This window comes from Python bivittatus, unplaced genomic scaffold (assembly GCF_059951505.1).
Source record: "Python bivittatus isolate LINGU-HERP-01145 unplaced genomic scaffold, Pbiv_v1 ctg000480_np1212, whole genome shotgun sequence".
Lineage (NCBI taxonomy): Eukaryota > Metazoa > Chordata > Lepidosauria > Squamata > Pythonidae > Python > Python bivittatus.
The window spans coordinates 45868782-45891018 of NW_028277075.1; the positions used below are offsets into that span (position 1 = coordinate 45868782).

Consider the following 22237-nt stretch of genomic DNA (forward strand, 5'->3'; position numbering starts at 1 on the left):
TTTCAGCAGAAGATAAAGAGAACGAATTGTTTGTTTGGAAGAGGAATTCAGCTGTTGTGATGGAAGATGAGCCTAAATGAATCAACTGTGCTATCATCAAGAGGCTTCTTTTTCCACCGCTCAAAGGGGTTTTTGAAAATGTGTAACTCATATCTGAGTTGCAAGTGATCTTTTTGTCTTCTTTATCGAACTGCTTTTTCTTACATTTTTGTATATGCGAATATTGTATTGTTTGCATTGTGTTCTTCACTTCCACCATTACTCGTTTATTAAAACACATACACACACACACCTGTAGTTGTGTTAATTTTTTTTAAGACACTGATATGTTAATAAAACTGCAAAGTTAGCTCCATTATTCCATAAGAAAAAAAATGCAAACTCACAGAATGCTAATTTAGATTTGTAAAAGTGTAAACCACCTTTCAAAACAGTTTTCCTAGGTGGCTTAGAACATTCTAAAATCATGTTAAGCTCTTACTAAGAATTAAATGCAAAGTATACAATAATAAAATCAGCAATCTTTAGAATGAACCAAAGTATTACAAAGCCAGTTACATTTCTGAGTTTCCCAGAAGTCTTCATAGCAAGATGAAGAATCAAATAGAGTTACTTTCATTAACTTTCATTTGGAGCTTCAGATATCTCTTCAGGAGAGTTAATTGATTGTAACCATTTAATTTTAATTAAAAAAAAAGAAAAACCATAAAAAGAACCTATCTGGATCAGACAAAACAACTTACCTTGTCCACTGTCCTATTTCCCATAGTGGCCAATTAGATGCTTCTCCCAAGCCATTTTAAATATTGAATTTTACTAGTTGTGATTGCAAATAGTCGTCATGATTAACAGCTGGATAACTGCAGCATCAGATGCTTCACAGTTCTGAATAGAATATTCAGAAGGTTAATGAAAATGACTTTTGAAGTGTGTGTCCTCCTCCTGTCCCTGAACAGACTTTCTTAAAGATGGTCTTAATTTTACTTCTGCTAACGACTGGTTTTCTACTCCACTTCAGCTACCTAGAAGTGGGAGGGCTATAAATAATTACACAAATAAATACATTTACTAGACCATGGATTTACTGACTTTACAGAATCCCCTTCCTCTCCCCCTTCCTTTCAGCAGATCACCTTCCAATCTGACATTAGGGAAGTATCCACAGACAATGCGTTATGATAGTCCAAAGTAATTTATTGTATTGCTTGCTTTCCATCAGTTCCTGGTCCCAAACAAAACTAAACCTACATATTACTCAGCCATATGACTAGGGCTGGCAGGCAAATCTCCTCACCAGTAATTTGATCACAGATGGTGTACCCAGACAACTGTAGTAAAGCTTTTTTTTTTTTTTAAGGTAAATCTTGTAATAAACCATTTCAGGATCTGAGGCTATTAATGTACCTGATTGTTTGGAGAAAATAAGCTGTTTTAAAGTGAACATGTGTTCTTTAATTTATATATCAGCTCAGTTATCTCTGCAGGAAGAATAATTTTTAATTCCTTAGTGTTTTTAGGAAGACTGTTACAAAAAATAAAATGAAATAACCAATAGTGTTTAGAATATATTGTCAAAATGGAATTAAGTACATATCTATTTCTCTTCCATAGGGATCTGAGAGAGATTGTATAAGGAGAACTGTAAAACTGTTGTTGAAACTAATGATGGGTGAACTGAGCCCTTCTTTTGTGTATTAAATGAATACCTGAGGACTTCTTTTGTGTACTAAAAATCCCAAATCAAAGGCCTCTTCGTTTAAAAGTTGGAGATCTTATGGCTGCTCTCCAGACAGCTGCTGGCCAGATAACAGTGGTTGTGGGCTTAAAATATTTCATGTAAGCTCTGTTCAAGCAACCAGTTACATGAATCAACTGTATACATGGGTGGAAAATGGACATATATGTACATTTCTGCCCTTTATTATTCCTGAATTCCACACATTTAGCTGGGTTTCGGAAAGGGGAAGTGAGCTCATGTTGCTTTGAGTATGAGTACACCTCTCCGTACAATTCAACTCCTTAATAAAACATTATGACGAGAGCTGTATTCATGTTCAAGGAAATATAATTACAATTTCTCTTTGGAATGCCAGCTAGAATCTGGGGAAGTCGAGGGAGAAAGGGGTGGGGCCAATCAGCACATCCCATTCTATACTCAATTTGAAGTCCTGAACACTGTGGTCAGCTTCTGAGGTTCCTAAAATGGAACATCAGCTGGATCTACAGAAGAAACCACTGTCTTGCCCTTCTCATACTTTATTTGTAAAATGCAAGGTGATGTCATCATAACTATTATGATATCCTATTTAAGACAACAGCCCAATTCTACCTCTCTCTAGTCTCACCTCACTTTTTCCGGCACATGGAAAATATTCACAGTTTCTAGAACTACAAGCATATCTCTTATGATGCTGTGCTAGAACCTATGAACATTTTTTTAATCTCATCTGGGTCCCTTTGAAAGAGGCTCTTTTATAGATGTAAATGAAGCTTTCTTAGAAGACCTTTTTCCCCTAAGATAATTAATTCTTTTCTTTCTTCACCAATCCAGAAAAGGAAAATTGCTTTTCTTTGTTGTTGATTATGGTCTCTCCCCTAAAGTGAAGTTGGTAGCTCCCAGAAAGAGGGCTTTCTCCTGAAGTGCTCTGTTGTAGAATGTTCTTCCCTGATATCTGCTTGTTGATGTCTACTTACTTCTCTTTCAGCACCCACCACCTTTTTAAAAAGTTTCTGATCCTTTTTCGTAAGATTGCACTTTCCTGAATGTTTATGCTACATTTGGTTTTTAATATATAATTATAGTTTTGCATGTATATTTTGGTTTGTTTTTTTTACATAAGCTACTCAGAAAATATGATTGAGGGATGATATATAAAAAAAATCAGCTAGGTTTCGATCAGCCATTCCATTACGTGCAGTTCTTTTCACCAGCTAGTTTTTCACTTTTTCAGTGCCCTTTCAGCAGAGGACTAAATAAATCAATGGCAACTTGATATCCTTTGACAGATCAAATTCTCCATCTGGAAATTATGTAACAGAAAGTCACAGTTGTTTTGGGTTCTGTATAGTAATCTAACTTCAATTTATAATAGTAGGAAGGAAACTAAAGTGAATCTTCCATAGTTGAGTTAGTTTTTTAACAGAGCAAAACTAAAAAAGAAAAGATTTCAGTACATTACTTTACAAAACTATTTACTTGACTATCACATGAGTTATGGAAACCTAACTAAAATCATTTCCTCGAATTTATTTAATTATCTAGCTACTGTACAATTTAATAAGATGTTCCCTTCTGCTTTCCTTGTTTCATACTAAACATTTATTAAAGAGAGGACTTGATCACTTTCAGGTGCTTCTTTAAATGAAGATGCAGCTTAGTAAATATATTTTCCACCTACAGTGCAAGTACAAGCTGGTGGAAAATTAAAAATTATGCTGGACAGTATTCAGTAGTGTCATGAAATATGTTCTTGGGTGACATTACTGAAAATGTGGTCTTTGCAATGATTTATGAAAAACTTCTTTATCTTTATAGCTCTAGCACCCTGGCAGTTGCCAAGGCAACTCAGCCTTTTCATGAATAGGTGTGAAAAAAAGTGTGTAGATGGGTATTGGGCATAGAAAATGCTTCTTTACATTCCTCTTTTAGTTCCTATATTTGCCTATCTTATTTTCTGTGCTCATTTCCCATATAGTCTTTATTATCTAATTATTTTCAACATGGTAGCTAATGGAAGAAAGGGGGGGTTAAATGATAAATTACTGGATGATTTTGCAACAGATTTATAAGAGGTTCAGGTTCCCAATAATTAAGCATGGCATTAGGGCTGCTATCATGTTGATCGTTTATCTCATTGTGTCATTGTTTTTAATTTGCAAGATATGGATATTAATGGGTTTCAGTGACTACATATTTATGCAGGGAATTTGAAAGGCTGGGGTTAAAGTCCCTGCTTTTAGCTGTTTGTGTTAGTGTGAGGGTTAGATCTGTTAAGATCAGAAACAAACAGCCCAGGACCACACTCTGACATAACAAGACACAGTTGGACACTGTTTGTCTGCTCAAAAGCATGCATTGCACAGGCAGGAGAAAGAGACATAAAAATTGAACTTTGCTTCATTTGAAATAGGGCTTATGCTCTGTACTTGGCAGCTTCCAGATTTTTTCTTTAATGTCTTTCCTAGTTTTTGTAATAAACCTACTTATCAAAACGGCTTCATTCTTGAGTCCCTGCCTGCATGGCTTTTATTCTAGAGTAGGCCAAGAAGAGTCTGACACTATCCATACAGTATATAGTTATTGCGGTAGACAAGTGATTCCATTGTATCCCCAGCCACTAATTGCATCTGGATCTACTTAATGAATCTGAGTTCTAGATTTCTCAACCCAAAAGTTGCCATTTGTGCTGTAATTTTTCTGCTCCCTTTTTGTTCTTTCTGAAAATGACACCCAGTGTATCCCTCAGTTATTAGAATGTATTGGAGCAGATTCTCATATTCCATCAGTTGGATACTTGCAAAGCAGAAGATCATGCAACAGCTATGAATATAAAGTCCCTGTCCCCATTTAATTAAAAACAGCATTGACCTGTCATTGGGGAGGATACTTGTTGTATGTGATATATCAATATAAACCCTATTCAGTGCATACAGACCCTACGGTCAATATCCCAATTTTGTTCATCTTGCCCTCTTAATTCCACCCTTGTATGAATAGTAGGCTCTGAATATGGGCTTCCTGCTTGTTTTATTGTAATTATGGAGAGTTCTGCTCATTTCAAGGGTGGAAAGTAATGGGCTGAGGAGTGGGATCACTTGTTTGCATTGATATACTATTTGAGGTGAAGCCTGAACAGAGATATAAAAGGCCATTTTGACTGATAATTGGCATCTTTTTGCCTTTATATTAGCAATACCCAATTTAGAAAGTGTATTGTGCTTTACCTGTCATGATACCTGATACAACACACATAACACTACTCAACTGAAGTGAATGTAGCTCACGATGGGGCAGGAAATTATGACAGGTTCAATAGAACGTGCCATAAGCATAGAAATTAAAAGCAGTTGTTGTAATTGCTTAAGTCAGTGTGGCTGGTTCAGATCACAGGCTGTTACTTTTATGAAATGTGATCTGTTTGGCTACATATCCTTTCAATTAGACAAATTACTTTCTTAAAAAGATCATTTGTGTCCAAAGATGCAGCTAAAAATCATCTCTTTGCAGATTATAGACTTGTTTAAATAATCAGGGCCCTGAACTTGTTTTCCAAATCGTTTCTTTGGAGGTTGTTTCCATTAAAAGTTTGTTTTTCTGGCAGACTCATTCTTAGAGCCACACTTTGGGTTGGTAAATGGGGTTACTGTCAGGTCATACTAGAAAGTTTGTTGTTGTGTGGGAATCGGAGAGTAACTAGGAACGCACTCTCCCTCCACCCCCCACCCCACCCCGCAGAATGCACAAATGTAGGGTTTGGTTTGGTTTGGTTTTAATTTGAATTGCACCTTGAGGCAAGGTTGCAGTGAGTTCCAGACATTTCTTGGGAAGAGTGAACGTATAAACAAATTCTGTGAACTAGGTCAGGTTTTTTTTGGCTGATATAGTAAATGTGTTGTTTGCAGGCCTTTATCTAAAAACAAGCCTCTCAGCATTTGATTGTAGTTATTCAGAAAATATTTTGAATCTTTTTTCTAACACACATACATGTATATCGGATACCATGTGGGACTTAGATTTTTGTTTGTTTTTTGTTTTAGTCAAAGCCTCTAACATGCTTTTGAAGCACCCTTTCTGTATGTCAATTGCTCTTTGAGAAAATAGGTGCTAAATCCCCCTTGAAACAAGAAACAAATCACAAGTTTTAGGCTCCTACTTTATGTATGTGTGTGTGTGTGTTTGTGTGCATGTGTGTATGTGTGTATATACACACACACATAAACACACATATATACATGCACACACACATATACACACACACATACAAACACATATATACACACTTATATGTGTGTGTGTGTGAGAGAGAAGTTTGTTAAAACATGCCATTGGGCTTTCATTATGACAGGTCTGAGATAAATTGTAGGTTTATTGCACACATAAGTTGCAGCTTTCTTTAGAAATTTAAGTGGGTAGGGAGCAATTGCATCAATTGTTTTTCTATTTCATAAACCAACTCCAGGGAGACACCTATCTCTTTCTCTGGCAGCTTTACATTGACATTTGCCCAGTAGAATATATTCCATATGTTTCTGTTCAAAATAATCTAAGGATTATATCAATGTAGCTGTAGTTTTCTATACACCGTGCAGTAAATGCAGTGAAATAAATGGAAATAAAAATGCATCTACTAAACATATAATTTTCAAACCACTGATAAGGAATATATTTCAGATATTACACAGCATGGGATTTACTCTAGCTTTTGTTCTTGTCATAGGAAGGTCTGCTGCCTATATGTTCTTCAGAAGCTTAGGTGACCTGGTGAAATACATTGGTAGATGTACATATCAAAGGCTGGAGATAGGACATGTGGTCTCTTTAGATACGTGGTCATTTCCCATTAGCCCCAGCTCTCATAATTGGTGGCGAAAGATCTGGGGAGTTCTTGTACTGAATATCTGAAGGGCATGATAAAGAACCAAAGTCACTGGCATTTCCATAAGAACAAGGGGACGATGTATTAGACAAGAAAATAACAGAGTAGTAACTGATGGGATGAAGAGGTGGTTATTAAGGAAACCAAAGAGGAGCAGTCTACAAAGCACCATTAACTTTTTTCAGTTGCCATTGGCACTTGTTACACAACAGAATTGACTATGTTTTATCACAGGTCTGATAAAATAGATATCAGATAGTCCTATAACTTCATCTGTATAGGAGAGTTTTACCTTGTAGTATTTGTTGACTCATCTGAAATACCTGACTTTCCCCCATTCATCATTAGTCCTGTTGTCAGAGGGAATAGGGGACTGGAGATGCTGTGCAAGAAAAGAAAACAGAAGAAAAAGAGCTTAATTTCTTATATATCTCTTTATGTTTTTTGTTTTTGTTTTGCAAAGCTTATAAGCAAATGTAAGGAATTTGAGTATTCTGTGGGTGGTTGCAGGAATGTTTAACCTTTGAGTAAATAAAGATTGGTCTTTGGATATGTACTCTCTTGGTTCCTGGCATGCAACTTATGAAGGTAGTTGCCCCATATGTAAATGTAGCCTGCATCAAGGAAGCTGGTTTAATATAAGGAGCATTCCACTTTACCTGTAAAATGAATATTTCTTCTTCATGGCAGAGATAAAGGGTGATGAATCCTTATTGACCTCTCTGCCATGATCCTGATTTAGTTAGGAGAAATTGCATTTCTTGTTTTGGGTACACACATGCCTTTCCTTTTCAAACAACTGATCTTCTGATGTGTATACCAGGCAGATTTGATTAGAACCCAAATATGTCCACGTGGCAGAAGAAAGGATTAATATTTTGATTATGATGTGTTGATCCATGATTGGGTCTGCAGAGTAAGTCAAAAGCATTTATAGAATACTACCTAGGTATATTCTCTTCCTTGTTTTCTATGTAACATCCCCAAGTGTAAGTTTCACTTTTGAAAGACAAGCTATAAATAATAAACAATCTAGTTAATATACCTTAATAATTTTTCTTGGTGGACTGCTACCTACTGCCAGAAACTCTTGTTAACTACTTTTTTAACTGGGAATCAATGGTCCTATGGTGTGCTTGCTTTGTTAAACATACAGTGCTCTAAATTCTTTATTTCAAGTGTGACTCTCCTATGTTGTTTAATGGTTATAGGATTTGAAGACAATGAAGCTTCTTCAACTTTTTCTTCAAGAAATCTACTGAGCAAGAAAAGGGTTTGCTTTCAGCTATGCTAGCATGCTAATATGTGTGGTTTATTTTTTGAGTGCTCGACACTATTTTTCCTCCATCACCAGTTCTTGTGACAATTACATACACTTATGCATATCTACTGCGTACTGCATACATACATGTGATTGATTCTGACTTATTTTGATGCAACACACAGCAAAACCTGTTATGGCTTCCAGTTATATGTGGTGGTCCACTAAAAGGCTGATAGAATAATTGTCCTGTGAGGTTGACCCAGAATCTAATGTGCCCATATTTACTTACTTAGTTGTTCCAGTTTGCATCCCATCTTACCCTAGATTCTAGGAGACTTATTGTAAAAAAACACACAGTAAGATGAAAATAAACTTAAGAGTTATAAGTAATAAAGACATGATCATGCTTACCAACAATGATGCTGCATACTGTTGGTTTGGTGCCTTATAAATTTGTAAGACTGTAATATGTATTTATCATTCTGGATGCAATGACATTTTCCCAATTGTCAACTGTTTCATCCATAGTGTTGCTGTCTAAAACTGCAAATTATATAACTTGGAAGTTCTACCCATGGTGAGACCCATTTTTGAATAGAAATGTATTCCATTTCCCACTGTGACTAGTAGACCAAGCTGGTTGCTTAATCCAGAGTCTTTGCTTTGGATTTACATTTTTAAAAAATGCAATTTAGGAATCTCAGTTTAGGTATGTGACATAGACATTCTGAGTCATTTTGAGAGGGCAGGTATACACAGCAGCTAATGAATTAATTAATCCCTCCCCCCCTCCCCAGTTGCATCAGAATAAGCCTTTTTTCTGTCTGTGTCTTTTACAAAGTTTGCTTGAACTATTCAGTTTTGTGTTTCTTACTGTGATTTTTTTACTGTACATTTTTATTTATGTTATTGCATAAACAATGCAACTTTAAAGTGACTTATGAAAATCAATCACCCTTAACTGTGTTAATGTTCATTATGTTTTCACCCCTTTAAGACAAGATCAGAGATTCCATGACATGCAGCTATCTCATTAGATTATTGTTCTCAAAATGATACCCAAATTATATTAAACAAAAAGTATACAGTTTTAATGGGTGGCTATTTTGACTATTTAGAATAGGCTTTGCAATGTTTTTTTTTTTCCCAGCATAATATCAGTAGAACATACTGATGATGGTTTTAATCAGTGCTGGAGACTGGATATAAGAAAGGATTCAGACCATGAAACTAAGTGAACAAAATTCAGAAATGCTAATAACATTTCTTCTGTATGAGTTCTGTATATAAGATGAATGAAAGTTTCCATGTGAAATAGTAAAGGTTGAAAGACACCCAGTTTTGCACACTGGTTTTTGGGCAAAACTGTATATCCCATCAGACTCAAGGGCAAACCCCTTCTTGCTGGTTGTATTTTTTAAATGATGTTTCTTAATAAAGAAACATCATTTAAAATAAAGACAACCTTCCGTCTTCTAACATACTATTAACTTACTTTTTCTTCACTAATTGACATTATCTAATTAACCTTACTGAACCTCTCAGGATTATTTATTACCTTTAACTATCCTAAAACGCATTTCATCTTTCCTTTCTATTAATAGGAAATCAGGACAGGAAATACATCACTTTTACTTTCTGCATGGTGTACAAACACTATATTATATTGTGACCCTAATTTTTGTATACACCAAGCTAAAATCCTTTTGGGGATTAAGCTGCATATATACAATATATTTTTTTCAATGCATATTTGAGTGTGTAACAAAAGCAAGTGCAGCAGAAAGTAATTATTTCCATGAATATGGCTGTATAACTTACACTTGTACCTTATTTATATGTATTTGTGACTACAATTCTCCCTGAATTTTTGTTAAAGTGATGTCACTTTAATACGCCAGGAAGATAAGAGCAATGTAATTTAGCTGTAACAAGTTTCTGGCATTTCATACATAGAAACAGTAATTCTGGTTCCACAAAATGCAAAACAGTAAGCATACACACCTAAGGTAGTAATCCTTCCCACCACTTTTTTGTTCAAGAGCATCTATACAGATAATCAGGAATGCTAATAGTTTTGCTCTGATATATACCATCACATTCCTATCATATCAAGGATTTTTTCCAATGGTTGAATACTGTCTATATTGTCCTACTTGCTTTAATAACAATTTCACTGTTTGACATTGTTCATCATGAAATGCATGAGATGTATCCAGATTGTTGTGACCCAGATGCACAAAAACATATTAACTTTCACCCAAGAACCAGCACTCTTGCAGAAACCATCTTTCACTTGTTCATACTGTCGTCTTATCTCTCTCTACTCTGTCATTTCTTGAAATGCTATATTGTTTTAAAAATTTAAACAATTTTTCTAAATATCCCCCAGGATATTTCAGAATTGATTTATGTTAAGAGTATTTTAATACATACATTAATTTATTTGTCCCATGTGTGTGGAGAGTGAGTTTCCAAGGACTTTTCCCATTTGACCTTAGTGGAGTGATTGCTGCCAACGCATCAAATCGTATGGCGTTCAAAGCCATAACGCAGAATGTCTGTGACTAAATTCTCATATGGAGAACCAAATTGATGGATTATTTTTCACATGCAGTTGGATAAAACTTTAGCTGCATGAACAAAACTTCTAATTTTGCAAAACAAATGATCATTATAATTTGGGAACCACCTACTGTAGCTTTAAAATGGTCCTGTGCCAAACTGCAAGGCTAAAATTTGCAAGTTTGACTTAATGTTAATTTTACAACCCTACTGGGGGGAGGGAGGGAATCAACCTATTAATCATGCAATACGTGTATAAGAATAAGGAACTGATTTGAGTATTTATTTATTCATTCATTTATTAAAACAATTATAGATAGCTGCTTATCTAGTGGATGGAATTCTGGTTGGCGAATATAGTATGTACAGTATGTACTAGTCATCCAAATCAATTAAAGAAAAACAATATTCCCTTGGAATCAGAGATTACTGAATTGTTTGGTTGCAGAAACAGTATTCTGTTTGAGCTGACCCCATTGGTTTATGCCTGCCCTACCAGATCTGGCAGAGTGGGCATGCTGCAGGTTCCCTGATCGAGGTACCCAGTTATATACTCGGTCCCAGGAAGCATGTCTTCTCTGTCATGGTGCCTGCTTAATGGAACAGCCTCCCCCTGGACATATGGATGGCTCTGACTCTGTTGGCTTTTTGGAAGGCTGAGAAGACCTGGCTGTTCTCCCAGGCATTGGGTCCAGGATGTTAACGAGCTCTGGCCTGGGTGTGTGTGAGATGTTGGAAATGAGTTTTTTATAGTGGCCCCAACTTGTTTTTTCTTTTAATTAATACATAAATAATAAAGTATTATATCTCATATAGATGAACTGCTTCCCCATTCCCTAGTATTGCATGTAGGACACAAACTGGTAACCTGGTATTCTTCATATGTATTGGCTTACAGCTTAAAGAAGCACTATCCAGTAATGGCTAGTGGTGAGAAATTGTGAGAGTTGTAGTCCAAAACATCCAAGGAACTACAGGTTGTCTACCTATGATGGAGTTCAACATGTGGATGTTTGGGATGGAGCAGGATTATGGACAGTGTTGAGGCCTGCTATTTAATCATCACATGGATTACTTCCACACAGTTGTTTCTGTGATGTTCCAGTCTGAGTGGGAAATTGAATAGAGTATATGGTAGAGTCCAGGCAAAAGTTATTTGCAGGAGAACATGTAAATTATTTCAAACACACTTTATTCTCCAAATTCCCTCCTTTATTTATGTAAAGTTCTTATTATTTATGACCTATTTAGTGTACTGTATGTTTCAAAGAGTGACTAGTTGTATGTTATGGATGGTATAGTCTTTTTTTTTTTTATAATGCTTGAATACAGTTTTGCTGATCCTGTTATACACACCACTAAATCCATTAGCACCTTTGAAAAATATCATTCTACAAACCTTTGTTTATTTGAAATATCTTAGAATCTTAATTTAGGGCTGTCACTCTGGAAGGAAAAAGTTAATCATAAGTTATTAAATTGATTAATCAATTAATCATCTATATCAATTTGTGTAAGAACAGTGTTCTTTTGAAAATACTATTAATTTCTTTGTCTTTAAATGAAGCCTGCATGTTTCACATCAGATGTCATCTTAGAAGAGTCAACTTCTTCTAAGATAGCATATGCCATCCATGTCTTAATTTTTCAATAAACTGTTGTAGCCGTGCTTTTATTTGTCTGTGCCAACCATTCGATCCTGTAGTTTAGGGTTTAAGATATTACAAGCATATATCATTTGGATGCTTCAAATACCTTCTCCATAAATACTTTCTATTTTCATTTTGCTTCTACAGTCCTCCACAAGCAGCCCAGAGAAGTGTGCCTTTGTTTGCTTGAGCTTGGAAGGATTGCAGCCAGGTAGGCAAGCTAATTTAAAAAATGAGCAAGAACATCACCCTTGGCAGCAGCAGCACAAATGGAGAGAATTACTGGTTCAGTGCACTGTCAAGCTAACATTTATACTAGCCTGGGTCAAGGCAAAGGTCCAGCTATTAGGACATGTGGAGCATATTGTGGGCAGTTGTTCAAACAAAAACAGTCCAGGCTCCATTAAAAAAAGTGATGGAGCTTGTATGCCATCTTCAAACCAAAGCCGAAAAGAACAACCTGAAAACAAATCTCTAGTAGAGTAGTGATTTCTAATACAAATTATTTGGTGTTTTCAAGTCCGAGTATTTGTTTCAATAACTGGGATCTTTTTTTGCTTTGGGCCATTGTTGTAAACAATAATAAGGTAATATGTCTTTGCATCCTCATCATCCTCATCCTCATCTGATCTGTGTTTTTTTCAGTCTGCTCCAGCATAAGTAAAACAAAAGTTGGTATGACTTTGACTTCTTTTGTGTTGCCCATTAATGACATGAAATGAAAAAGAGATTTTATTATAGTGCTAGCAGCAAAAAGCTGGGAAATAGGAGTGGAAGCAATGAGGATGCATAGAATAAAATAAGATATAAACAAACACAACTGGATTTGTTAACGTTTCCAACATTTGAAAAAAAACAGAGCAAAGTTTCAAACATTGGCCAGTAGATGATAACACTGTCCCAGTCTGGATAGTAATAAGTAATAAGAGTTCACAGCTGTATCCTAACAAATTCTTTGCCCTCCTTTGATGTAGAAGTTTTGCAAGCATGCCAGCTCCCAAGGTGGGCTAGGGTCTTGCAGCACCATACATACCCTGAGGGAGAAAGGGGGCCATCCCATTGCCTTTAGCACTTCAAGTGAAAATGTGCAACAGAAATAACAGCAGACAAAATTAGCCAACAGTAGAAATACAAACAGACCAAAATATAATGCTGTGAGAAAGATAAAACCGTTGCTTGCCAAGATGAATCATAAATGATGGTCTACTAACCCATGACTAATCTTGGTCGGCATGGGTAAGATTCAGTAAAATGTAGATATAGTAGGTTGGCTACATAAACCCATTGCATTAAAACTAATTTCTTTTTACATTTCAAAACTGCTGTTTTAAATATGCCATATGAGACTGACAGTCAGATGTGGGCAAAAACTGGGTTTCTGTTTGTGACCATCATTTCTATGGTGAAATAAAGTTGTGGTCCCCCCCCACCCCCTTTTCGCTAAAGTTATATTATGCAATTGATATGAAGATTAAGGCTTTTCATAGCAGAGAACATGGAACTCCAAACAGTGGAAATTGTTAAGTGTTACGTATGCTAGCCCTTTTTTTTTGGGGGGGGGGAGGGTATCCCATTATCCCATCCTCCTAAATCATCTGGCATTTACAGAGGACTCAGAAGGGATGAAAAAGAATTCAGGCTGGTGTTTCTAAGATCCATAGAGGTTTGTATAATTAAGAATGTTAGTTTTTGGAAGTGAGAAACTCCCCCTACCCACACCCCTTTCCTTTTGGGTCCATTAAGTTTGCAAGATACAGAATTTACAGTTACATGCTACTGAGTTGGATCTGATTCCTGGTGATTTATAGAGAAACTCCCCCTACCCACACAGCCTTGCATCTTGATCTGTATCTGGTGGCAATCTACAGCACTTCCAGAGACATTCAAAGGACATCCCTCATCCTGTCCATTAATTTTATTCTGTACTCTCTCACCTTACCAAGCATAATCATTGTTTCTACACCATCATCCATTTGCATTATGTGATCAAAGTATGTGAGGTCCTACTTGCTTCAGTCAGGCATCAAGTCTTTATTTCTTCCAGGACTGATTAATTAGTTCTTAGAGTCCATAATACTGTCTCCAAATCCATAATTTGAAGGAGTCTATCCACAATCTCCTACTCTTAATATCCACCCTTCCCAGCCTTACATTACCACTGGGAAATCTGTAGCTTTAACTATTCTGAACTTTGCTCTCACAGAAAATTAAGCTGTTGTCTCTTGTGGAGACCATAGGTTCATCCTTCCCCATTTGACCTTACCAGTAAAGGTGACTCTGTGACAGAGTTTATACTTTGCTGGCTTTACTTTCATGGTGAATGGAGTTTCTAATCCTGCCACATCAAAATAGTGATCAATTACAAGAAGAAAGAAGGAGGAATTGATTAAATGGAGTTGAATAAATCAAATTTAATCTTCATTTACTGTGTAGCTAAATATAAGCATGTGTAGATGCAGTAGCATTTAATGTAAGGGACTGGAACAAAATAAAGATAACAGCTAGACTGGGAAGAAAACAGGTTTAAATCCATAAAAATAAGATCGATTGTGTTATAAGATGTTGAAGGAGAAGAGAAAAGGAATCTGTATTCACTTGAAGAACACAGGAGCTATGTCTGATGAGTAGGTTTGCATACAGGTGTATAGTCAGGGTCCAGTGGGAACAGAATGATTTACAGCCTCTCAACATCTGCATATTTGTATTAAGTGCGTTATTAAAAGTCTGGGATCTGGAATTCGAAAGAGAAAAACCAGTGAGATAAATTCCACTTGCATATGCACTGCATAACAAACAGCACTGAAATATTTGTAGTAGTTATAATTGAATTATCTACAAATTAGAAAAAAAAAATCACTTCCACTTTCTTACAGCCTAACACTGTCTTTTCCAATGTGTCAGTGTCCTCTTCCCTGCTCCTGCGTGATGGCTAGGAATTCTGGAGGTACGAGCCCCAATATTTTTGGAAAACCTGAAATGGGAAAACCTTCTTAAGACTATGAATTGCTCTGTATTCCCACTGCAGAAAGAATAGCATGCCCAGTAACTTTGCATAATAAAAACAAGCCAGGTGATGCAATAAATGTTGCAATGTATGCGAGTTGTGCCTTTTGGCTTTGGGTACTTCCAGATGACCAGCCATCATAAACACAAATCTTTCTTATTTCAATTTACTTGAATTGTTCAAGTTGTTCTGACCATTTCAGATCATTTGGAAACCTGCAGTGACATTTGCTGCTGCAAATAGCTTTTCTCCATGTGCTAGTCAAACTGGTACTCACTTGTCATTACATCATGATCACATGTGACCAGTGATGGCATTGTGGGATCATAGAGGAAGGGTTCACCTCTAATGATGGATCTATACACCTGTCTGGAAGAACCCTACAGGAAGAAGGAGAGTTCAGAAGACAAAAATTCATTCTCTGGCTTGAGCCTCATTCCTCTTAAAAGCCATTGTCTGAACATGTTGTGAGAACCATGCCATTACATTAAGCCATAGTATAGTTTATTTGTTTAGGTATAGCATATTACATGAACATAGCCGATGTTTGTATTACCTGGAAGGAAATGTGAAGGGGCAATTTCCAGTGGATTAATCTTTACTGGGTCCTAGTGGTGGGTCTTTTATATGGAATTCAAACTAGTGTTAGATATATTAATTATTTCTACATTGCAGTCTACTCTCAGCATAGCTTTTGGAAGAATATAACAACAGATGACACTGCAAAGATGTTGTGTACTATTGCAACCCAACCTGAATCAGGTTGATATTTCAGGATTATTTTACTTTCTTAATGTCAGTTCATTGTAAGCCGCCCAGAGTCATTTAGGAGTCAGGTGGCCTATAAATTAAATAAAATAAATTCCTAGCCTTCCACTTCCACTTCTGGGGGCAACACATAGTAAATCAGATAAATCATTCAGTGGGCATTCCCATATACAATACATTCTATTAAACATTAACAAACTGAATTGCTTTGGAATTTGCTTTCACACACGGTTTAGAATGCTGGACAAATATCCAGAAGACCCAGGTTTCCATTCCCACTCAGATATGATGCCAGTTGATGACTTTAGAATAGTTACTATATTTCAGCCTAAACTATGTTATAAAATTGCTGTGAGGTTAAAAAAAAAAAAGCAGTTAAGTTCTACTTTGTTCACATACATCCAGTCAATCACTGGATTAGGCAACATCCAGTTCTTACAGAACTTAGGTAGTACTTCTCCAGCACCACCTTCTGACAAAAGGAACTAGAACTGCTGCAAAATACTCCCTCCTGAGCTGTGTTCTTCTGTTCTAGTTCTTGAAGTTAGTCATCCAGCAAGATAACTGAGCAAATCTTGGCCTCATATCTTGGCCAAAAGTGCAATTGATAGCCAGATCATCAGTATCCTCCATATTCACTGGAATTGTGAGGCCAATTTTTTATTTTTTATTTTGCTCTGGCCTTTCTGAACGCACTGAAAGTTTTGGCCATAATAGCCATCTTTATTCTCTCTCTTCTTTTAAAAACCATTATCAACATCCTTTCCTCTACCTTTTCTTCTCCATGCTCTGTTCTTCCACAGTCAGCCTGTGGCAGGAAGTATGGCTTTCTTAAGATTTATTGTACTATGTCAGTAACTTCAGGGCTGAATAAATACAATACAGTGCTCTGCTTGAAGTCCAAAATTAAATGGTAATGTTTCTATAACTTGTAAGATTGCAATAATACCAATAGTTACTTTTTCTGAAGTCTATCCTCAGAACTAGTATAGGTCTTAAGATTTAATTTAAGCAAGAATTTCTAATGTCATTATTATAATGTTGGTATTTCACAATTTTTAGCCACTGACATTAATACGATGAAACTGATTTATAAGTGCAGGGTTCAATCTATCCCTTAAAAGGTTTGGTGTGGAGCCTCCTGGATTAATAAAGCTGGAGAAAGAGATTGAACAAGAAGAGACACTTTCAACTCCTCTTCCTTCTCCTTCACCTTCCCCATCAAAGTCGCCTGGCAAAAAGAGTACAGGAAAACTCCTGGATGATGCAGTAAGTTTGTTTTCGCATACCTCATAGAGCCTCATTTTGCCACATCAACTTTAGCCTCCTCCAATCTAAAACATTTGAGCAGGCAGTTTGGGAATTCTGAGAGCTGTAGCCCTACACACCTGAGGACACCAAGCTGGTGAAGATTACTCTCCTAAGTATCATGAGAAGTTAGGTTACACCTGAGTTTATTGGACCAAATATATAAGACTTGACTGCTCACTTTTTGAAAACAAAACTTGTCTCCAAAGGTTAAGTATTTACATTATTTTGTGGAATGTTGATTCATAGTAGGGTTTTTTCCTCCCCCAGATTTGAATGGCATAAGAATGTATATGTTGTAATTCACAGTACTTTGTGAAAATGAAATAAAATGGATAAGAACTTGGTGGAAATTTATTTCAAATGAGGCAGTGGGAACATGATTAAAAACATGTTGGCAATAGTGTAAAGCACACTGAAGTTTTTATAAACATTGAACCATTTGGTACTAACTACATACAAAGCACACATTTTATAACATGGCCATTATGCCATAATTTAATTGAATTGAGGCATTGCCCAACTCCAGACTGACTCAGCGATGTTCAATAAAACCAAACAAAATTGAAAATATGATAAAATTATGAAAGAAAGGGAATAAGAAAAGGATTGGAGATGACTGGCATAGTAATAGGACTCTAGCTACTATCCCAGGTCCTCTTCATGTGTTTTAAAACCCCAAAAGAGAACAAGATATCTCTTATATCACTTTCTAGTCATGCATATTCTGTTTCACTTCTATCAGCTTCCCAAGACTTTGTTGATTATTTCATCTTATGAACTGATTGATACTGAGTCAGGCCTCTATACCACTAGGCCATTTAGCCCAATATTATTCGATTGCTGTTTATGTCAGTTTGCATAGTACTTTACAGAATATGAAGCAGACAGTTCTGTGGAGGGCTTAAAAGAGAGAGGCAGCAGAAAAAAGGAAATGAAGTGACTTTGTAACAAAACAATAAAGCAGTTTCCCAGCTAGCGCTCTTCAAATGTGATGGACTTCAGTGCTTATATTGGCTGGAAACCATGAAGGTGTCCAATATAAGGCTGTATAGCTAGATAGCATTAAGGATGTATTGAGTAGGACTTTAAAGGATATGATATCCAATAGGTATTTGGGGATCAACTCTGAACATCTAAATAGCAAGCAATAATTTTGGGGGGTGCTGAAGAGCTCTGAAAAGTAGAGTGTGGAATTGGGGAAGTAAAAGTAATGGGCAATTGATTGGGGAGATGAAGAGAGTCTAAGGTCATGTAGAGTTTTGAACAACTAAGAGCTTATGATAGATCCATATTATGAATCTGCCTGGCAGTGGTTTCAGGGTCTTAAGGTTTCCACTTTTCCTTCTGAGATCTCTGAATTAGAATTGAAACCTAGGATTTTCTTCACATAACTCATTTGGGTATTTATCCTAATAGAATTTCAGTTCACAGGTCAATCTGCTCTTAGGCAAACAGAACACAATAAGCAATGTTCTGGAGAACTAAGAGTTAAATGGGAAAGTAAGAATGTCATTTTTTAAAGAACCTGTTACCATGGCAACTCCTATATCACATGGTAGATGTGTAGCTACCCACCTGGGAGTTACAAAGCACTCCTTGAAAGCCCCTGTGCCACTTAAGAGCTATAATGAACAGATGGAATTTGGTGTATAATTTGTTGAAATGCAAACTTTGTTAGGGTCAGCATATTCCCCCTTCCTGTATCTTTAACTTTTCAAACTCTCTCACTACGGCTGTCAGGGAAGAATAGAGGCAAAGGTTATCCATAGCAATGAAAAGCCATTATTGTTGCAGGAGAGGAAAAAAGGAGAAGAAAAACAGAATATAAGGTACCCTTCCCCAACTTGCTGCCTGCTAAGAATTTGCATTGTAAATCCATCACTCCTGCTAGTGTGGTCATGCTGACTCTAGGAGGTGGAAATGGAAACGAGTCACATCTAGAGGGTACCAGGTAGGAAGGTAGAGTTAATACAAGAGAGGATTCACATGATCTCCATAATTCACAGAACAGCGGCTGAAGAAAACAAGATGATTAAAATCACCTAGACATGTCTCTGGTGTGCAGTCCTCCCTATTCCACATAAGTGTATGTGTATAGTTTTAACAGAACTGAACCCTGACTCTGAACATGATCCCCAGACCTAGCCACTTTCACCATTGTTACTGTTGTTTTAGGAAAACAGCACTGAAAAGAATCAGAGTGAAAAGAATTATAATTTGTTTGCTTTATATTATTTTACTGCTGTTGGAAGACAAAAGAGCCACATACATGCTGAAAAAAATGTCTCAGTGTGATTTGGGCAGGCCTTAACCCCAATTCATAAATTCAGCCCAGGTGGAGGAGAAGGTACGACATCCCTGTCCATCAAACAGCATCAAAACACAACATGATATTACATCAGACAGAAGGAGGAGGAAGGGATCCAATAAACATGTTATCCTCAAAGAGAGTGATTGCTTATGCAGAACTGCTGCTTATGTGGATTTTCAGTTTTGGAACGTGAGGTTAGGTACAATATGATTAGCTATTTACTTAGCCCTGCAGTCTGTCTGAACAGGATGAAGTTCATGTTGTGTCTCAGGATATTCTTGCACATCTGTCCCAAACATATTGATTAATCTGGGCCAAATTTATTTATTTATTTATTTATTTATTTATTTATTTATTTATTTATTTATTTATTTTCTCCCCTGCTCATCTTCCCCCAGTGGGGGAACTCTGGGCGACTCACACAAAACATTAAAAACATAACTAACGTTTTATGTATTTATATATATTTACGAACATTACTAAAAAGGAGAAGGAGAGTCCAAGAGGATAAAAAATCTGAGGCTGAAGGCAGAAGGCCTCTATGGGGCTAGCCATCCCCATGCTTCAGTTATTCCCTTCCCACCCCAGGCCAGGTGGCAGAACCAGGTCTTCAAAGCCTTATGGAAGGCCAGGAGTGAGGGGGCCAATTGCACCTCCGGGGGCAGAATGTTCCAAAGAGCAGGGGCTACCACAGAGAAGGCCCGCCTTCTGGACCCCACTAATCGGAGTTCTTTTACTAAGAGGGTCTGAAGATGCCCTCTCTGTGTGAACGGGTGGGACGGGTTGAAGTCATAGGGGAGAGGTGGTCCCTTAGGTAACCTGGTCCCATGCCATGTAGGGCTTTTCAATGCCTTGAATTGGACCCGGAAGCAAACTGGTACCCAATGCAACTCACGGAGCAGTGGCGTTACATGGGCCCTCCTTGGGGCTCCAAAAATAGCCCGCACGGCTGCATTCTGGACCAGCTGTAGCTTCTGGATACTCTTCTAGGGTAGCCCCGTGTAGAGCGCATTGCAGTAGTCTATTTGGGAGATAACAAGGGCATAAGTGACTGTTCGAAGGGCATCCCGATCCAGGAAAGGACATAACTGATGGACACCTGAAGTTGTGCAAAGGCCCTCCTTGCCATGGCTGCCACCTGCTCTTCAAGCAGGAGCCATGAGTCTAGAAGGACCCCCAGATTACACACTGGGTCTGTCTGGGGCAGTGCTACCCCATCCAGCACCAAAGATGACAAAGTCCTGGATACAGAGGAGCCATTTTAAGTGAGCTACTATACCTATTGCCCATCTTTATCAACCCTAAGTATTGTACTGCAAATATTCCCTTTAAGATGAGTGGACTTCAACTCCCAGAATTCCCCAGCCAGCATCTTAAAGTGGCCAAGTTTGGACAACACTGGCCTAATGGTTTAGTAGCTTCCAGAAAATCCTCAGTTTATACTGCAAAATGGAACCTTTGCTACAGTACACACTCACATTTTGAAGCTCCCTATATGGAGGTATACGGGTGATGAATGTACTCATCAGGTTATAAGATTATATAATTTTTTTTCCTTGTTTGGCTAAAAGAAGATTAAGAAACCTGCTGAAATTTACAAGTCCGATTCAGGCAATTAGAAAGAATCCAGGATGATAAAACTCCTTCCTTTTGAAGCAAGATCCCATGCCAATTAAATTTAGGGCGAATTTAGTTGAAGTGATGTCTTGTTTATACTAGGCACATTTTCTGGCTTTTTAATAAAATTTAATAAAATAAGCGATAGTACATTTGCCTTGGTGTCCTGCTTATATGGTTGATTGTGTGACTGGCCACAATTGGGAACAGAACCATTGGATTAGCTCACCTCTACAGTGATCTAGTAAGGCTGTTCTATTTCTTGTTATCTGAGAAATATATTCTTTTAAAAAAAAGAATGTAAGAAAATTTAAAATTCCGTCTTTCTTTAATAGGTTTTCTAGCAACATCTTTATCTTGTTCTCAGTGTTCTTCCTTTGCACATTGTTGGGTTATGAACTAGATTTACAAAGGTCTCTGGAGGATTAAGATGAAGGGGATGAAATCTTTAGGAAATGCTTCTTCCTTGCTTTATTTGACATGAACACATTAGGTCAACTTTCATCATGGAACACTGCATTATGTAGAAGTTACTACATCTATGTGTTTATCAGCAGTTGTAGTTGAATGTCAGATCAGAATTCAGTCAACTAGAACTCTTCGTTGGCAGTAAAGTTTCTGCTCTTTCAGTTCAGTGGCAAATGCTAGTTACACTAAATATTAACACAACTCAATAGTGTTTCACGTAGTGGTGGTTTCTAAAATGGTAGTCCCCATTTTGGTAGTTACTGTGAATTGAATGTAATTATATGGGTGGGTCAAAAGGACATCATGAGCAGAAAGACTATGCAGCACAAAGTAACTTAAACAGGCTGCCATTGGCAGTTTTCACTCTGACCACAGTTTTATAGATACTCAGTTTGCGAATCAGAATGAGCCATTTTGGGATTATGCCCAAGAAAACTCAGCATCAATGCCTCATGATCCGATACTTAAATACAAAGTTAGGGATGTGAAAAAATGTCCTCGTGCTGTATTTAAATATCAAAATTGAGTTACTGCACTTTAAAACTCTAGCCTTACCACATCCACGTACAGCCCTAATTCCCATGGATGCCTAACATGTTAATGATGCGTATATAACAAAGCTGGGCAACTTCTGTTCTTGGAGCCACATGCAAACCAAAGATATAAAGGCAGTCTAAGAGACCT

General features: G+C 37.0%; 1 protein-coding gene across 2 annotated transcripts in view; it reads left to right on the forward strand.

Annotated features, from left to right (window-relative positions):
- Positions 1-22237, forward strand: part of GAS2 (growth arrest specific 2) — a 130084-nt gene that overhangs the window by 73518 nt on the left and 34329 nt on the right. For both annotated transcript variants that reach the window (XM_088145086.1, XM_088145087.1), the window contains exons 5-6: positions 12222-12285; positions 16971-17115. In XM_088145086.1, the coding sequence (XP_088001212.1) occupies positions 12222-12285; positions 16971-17115 (209 nt within the window). The remainder of the gene's footprint in view (positions 1-12221; positions 12286-16970; positions 17116-22237) is intronic.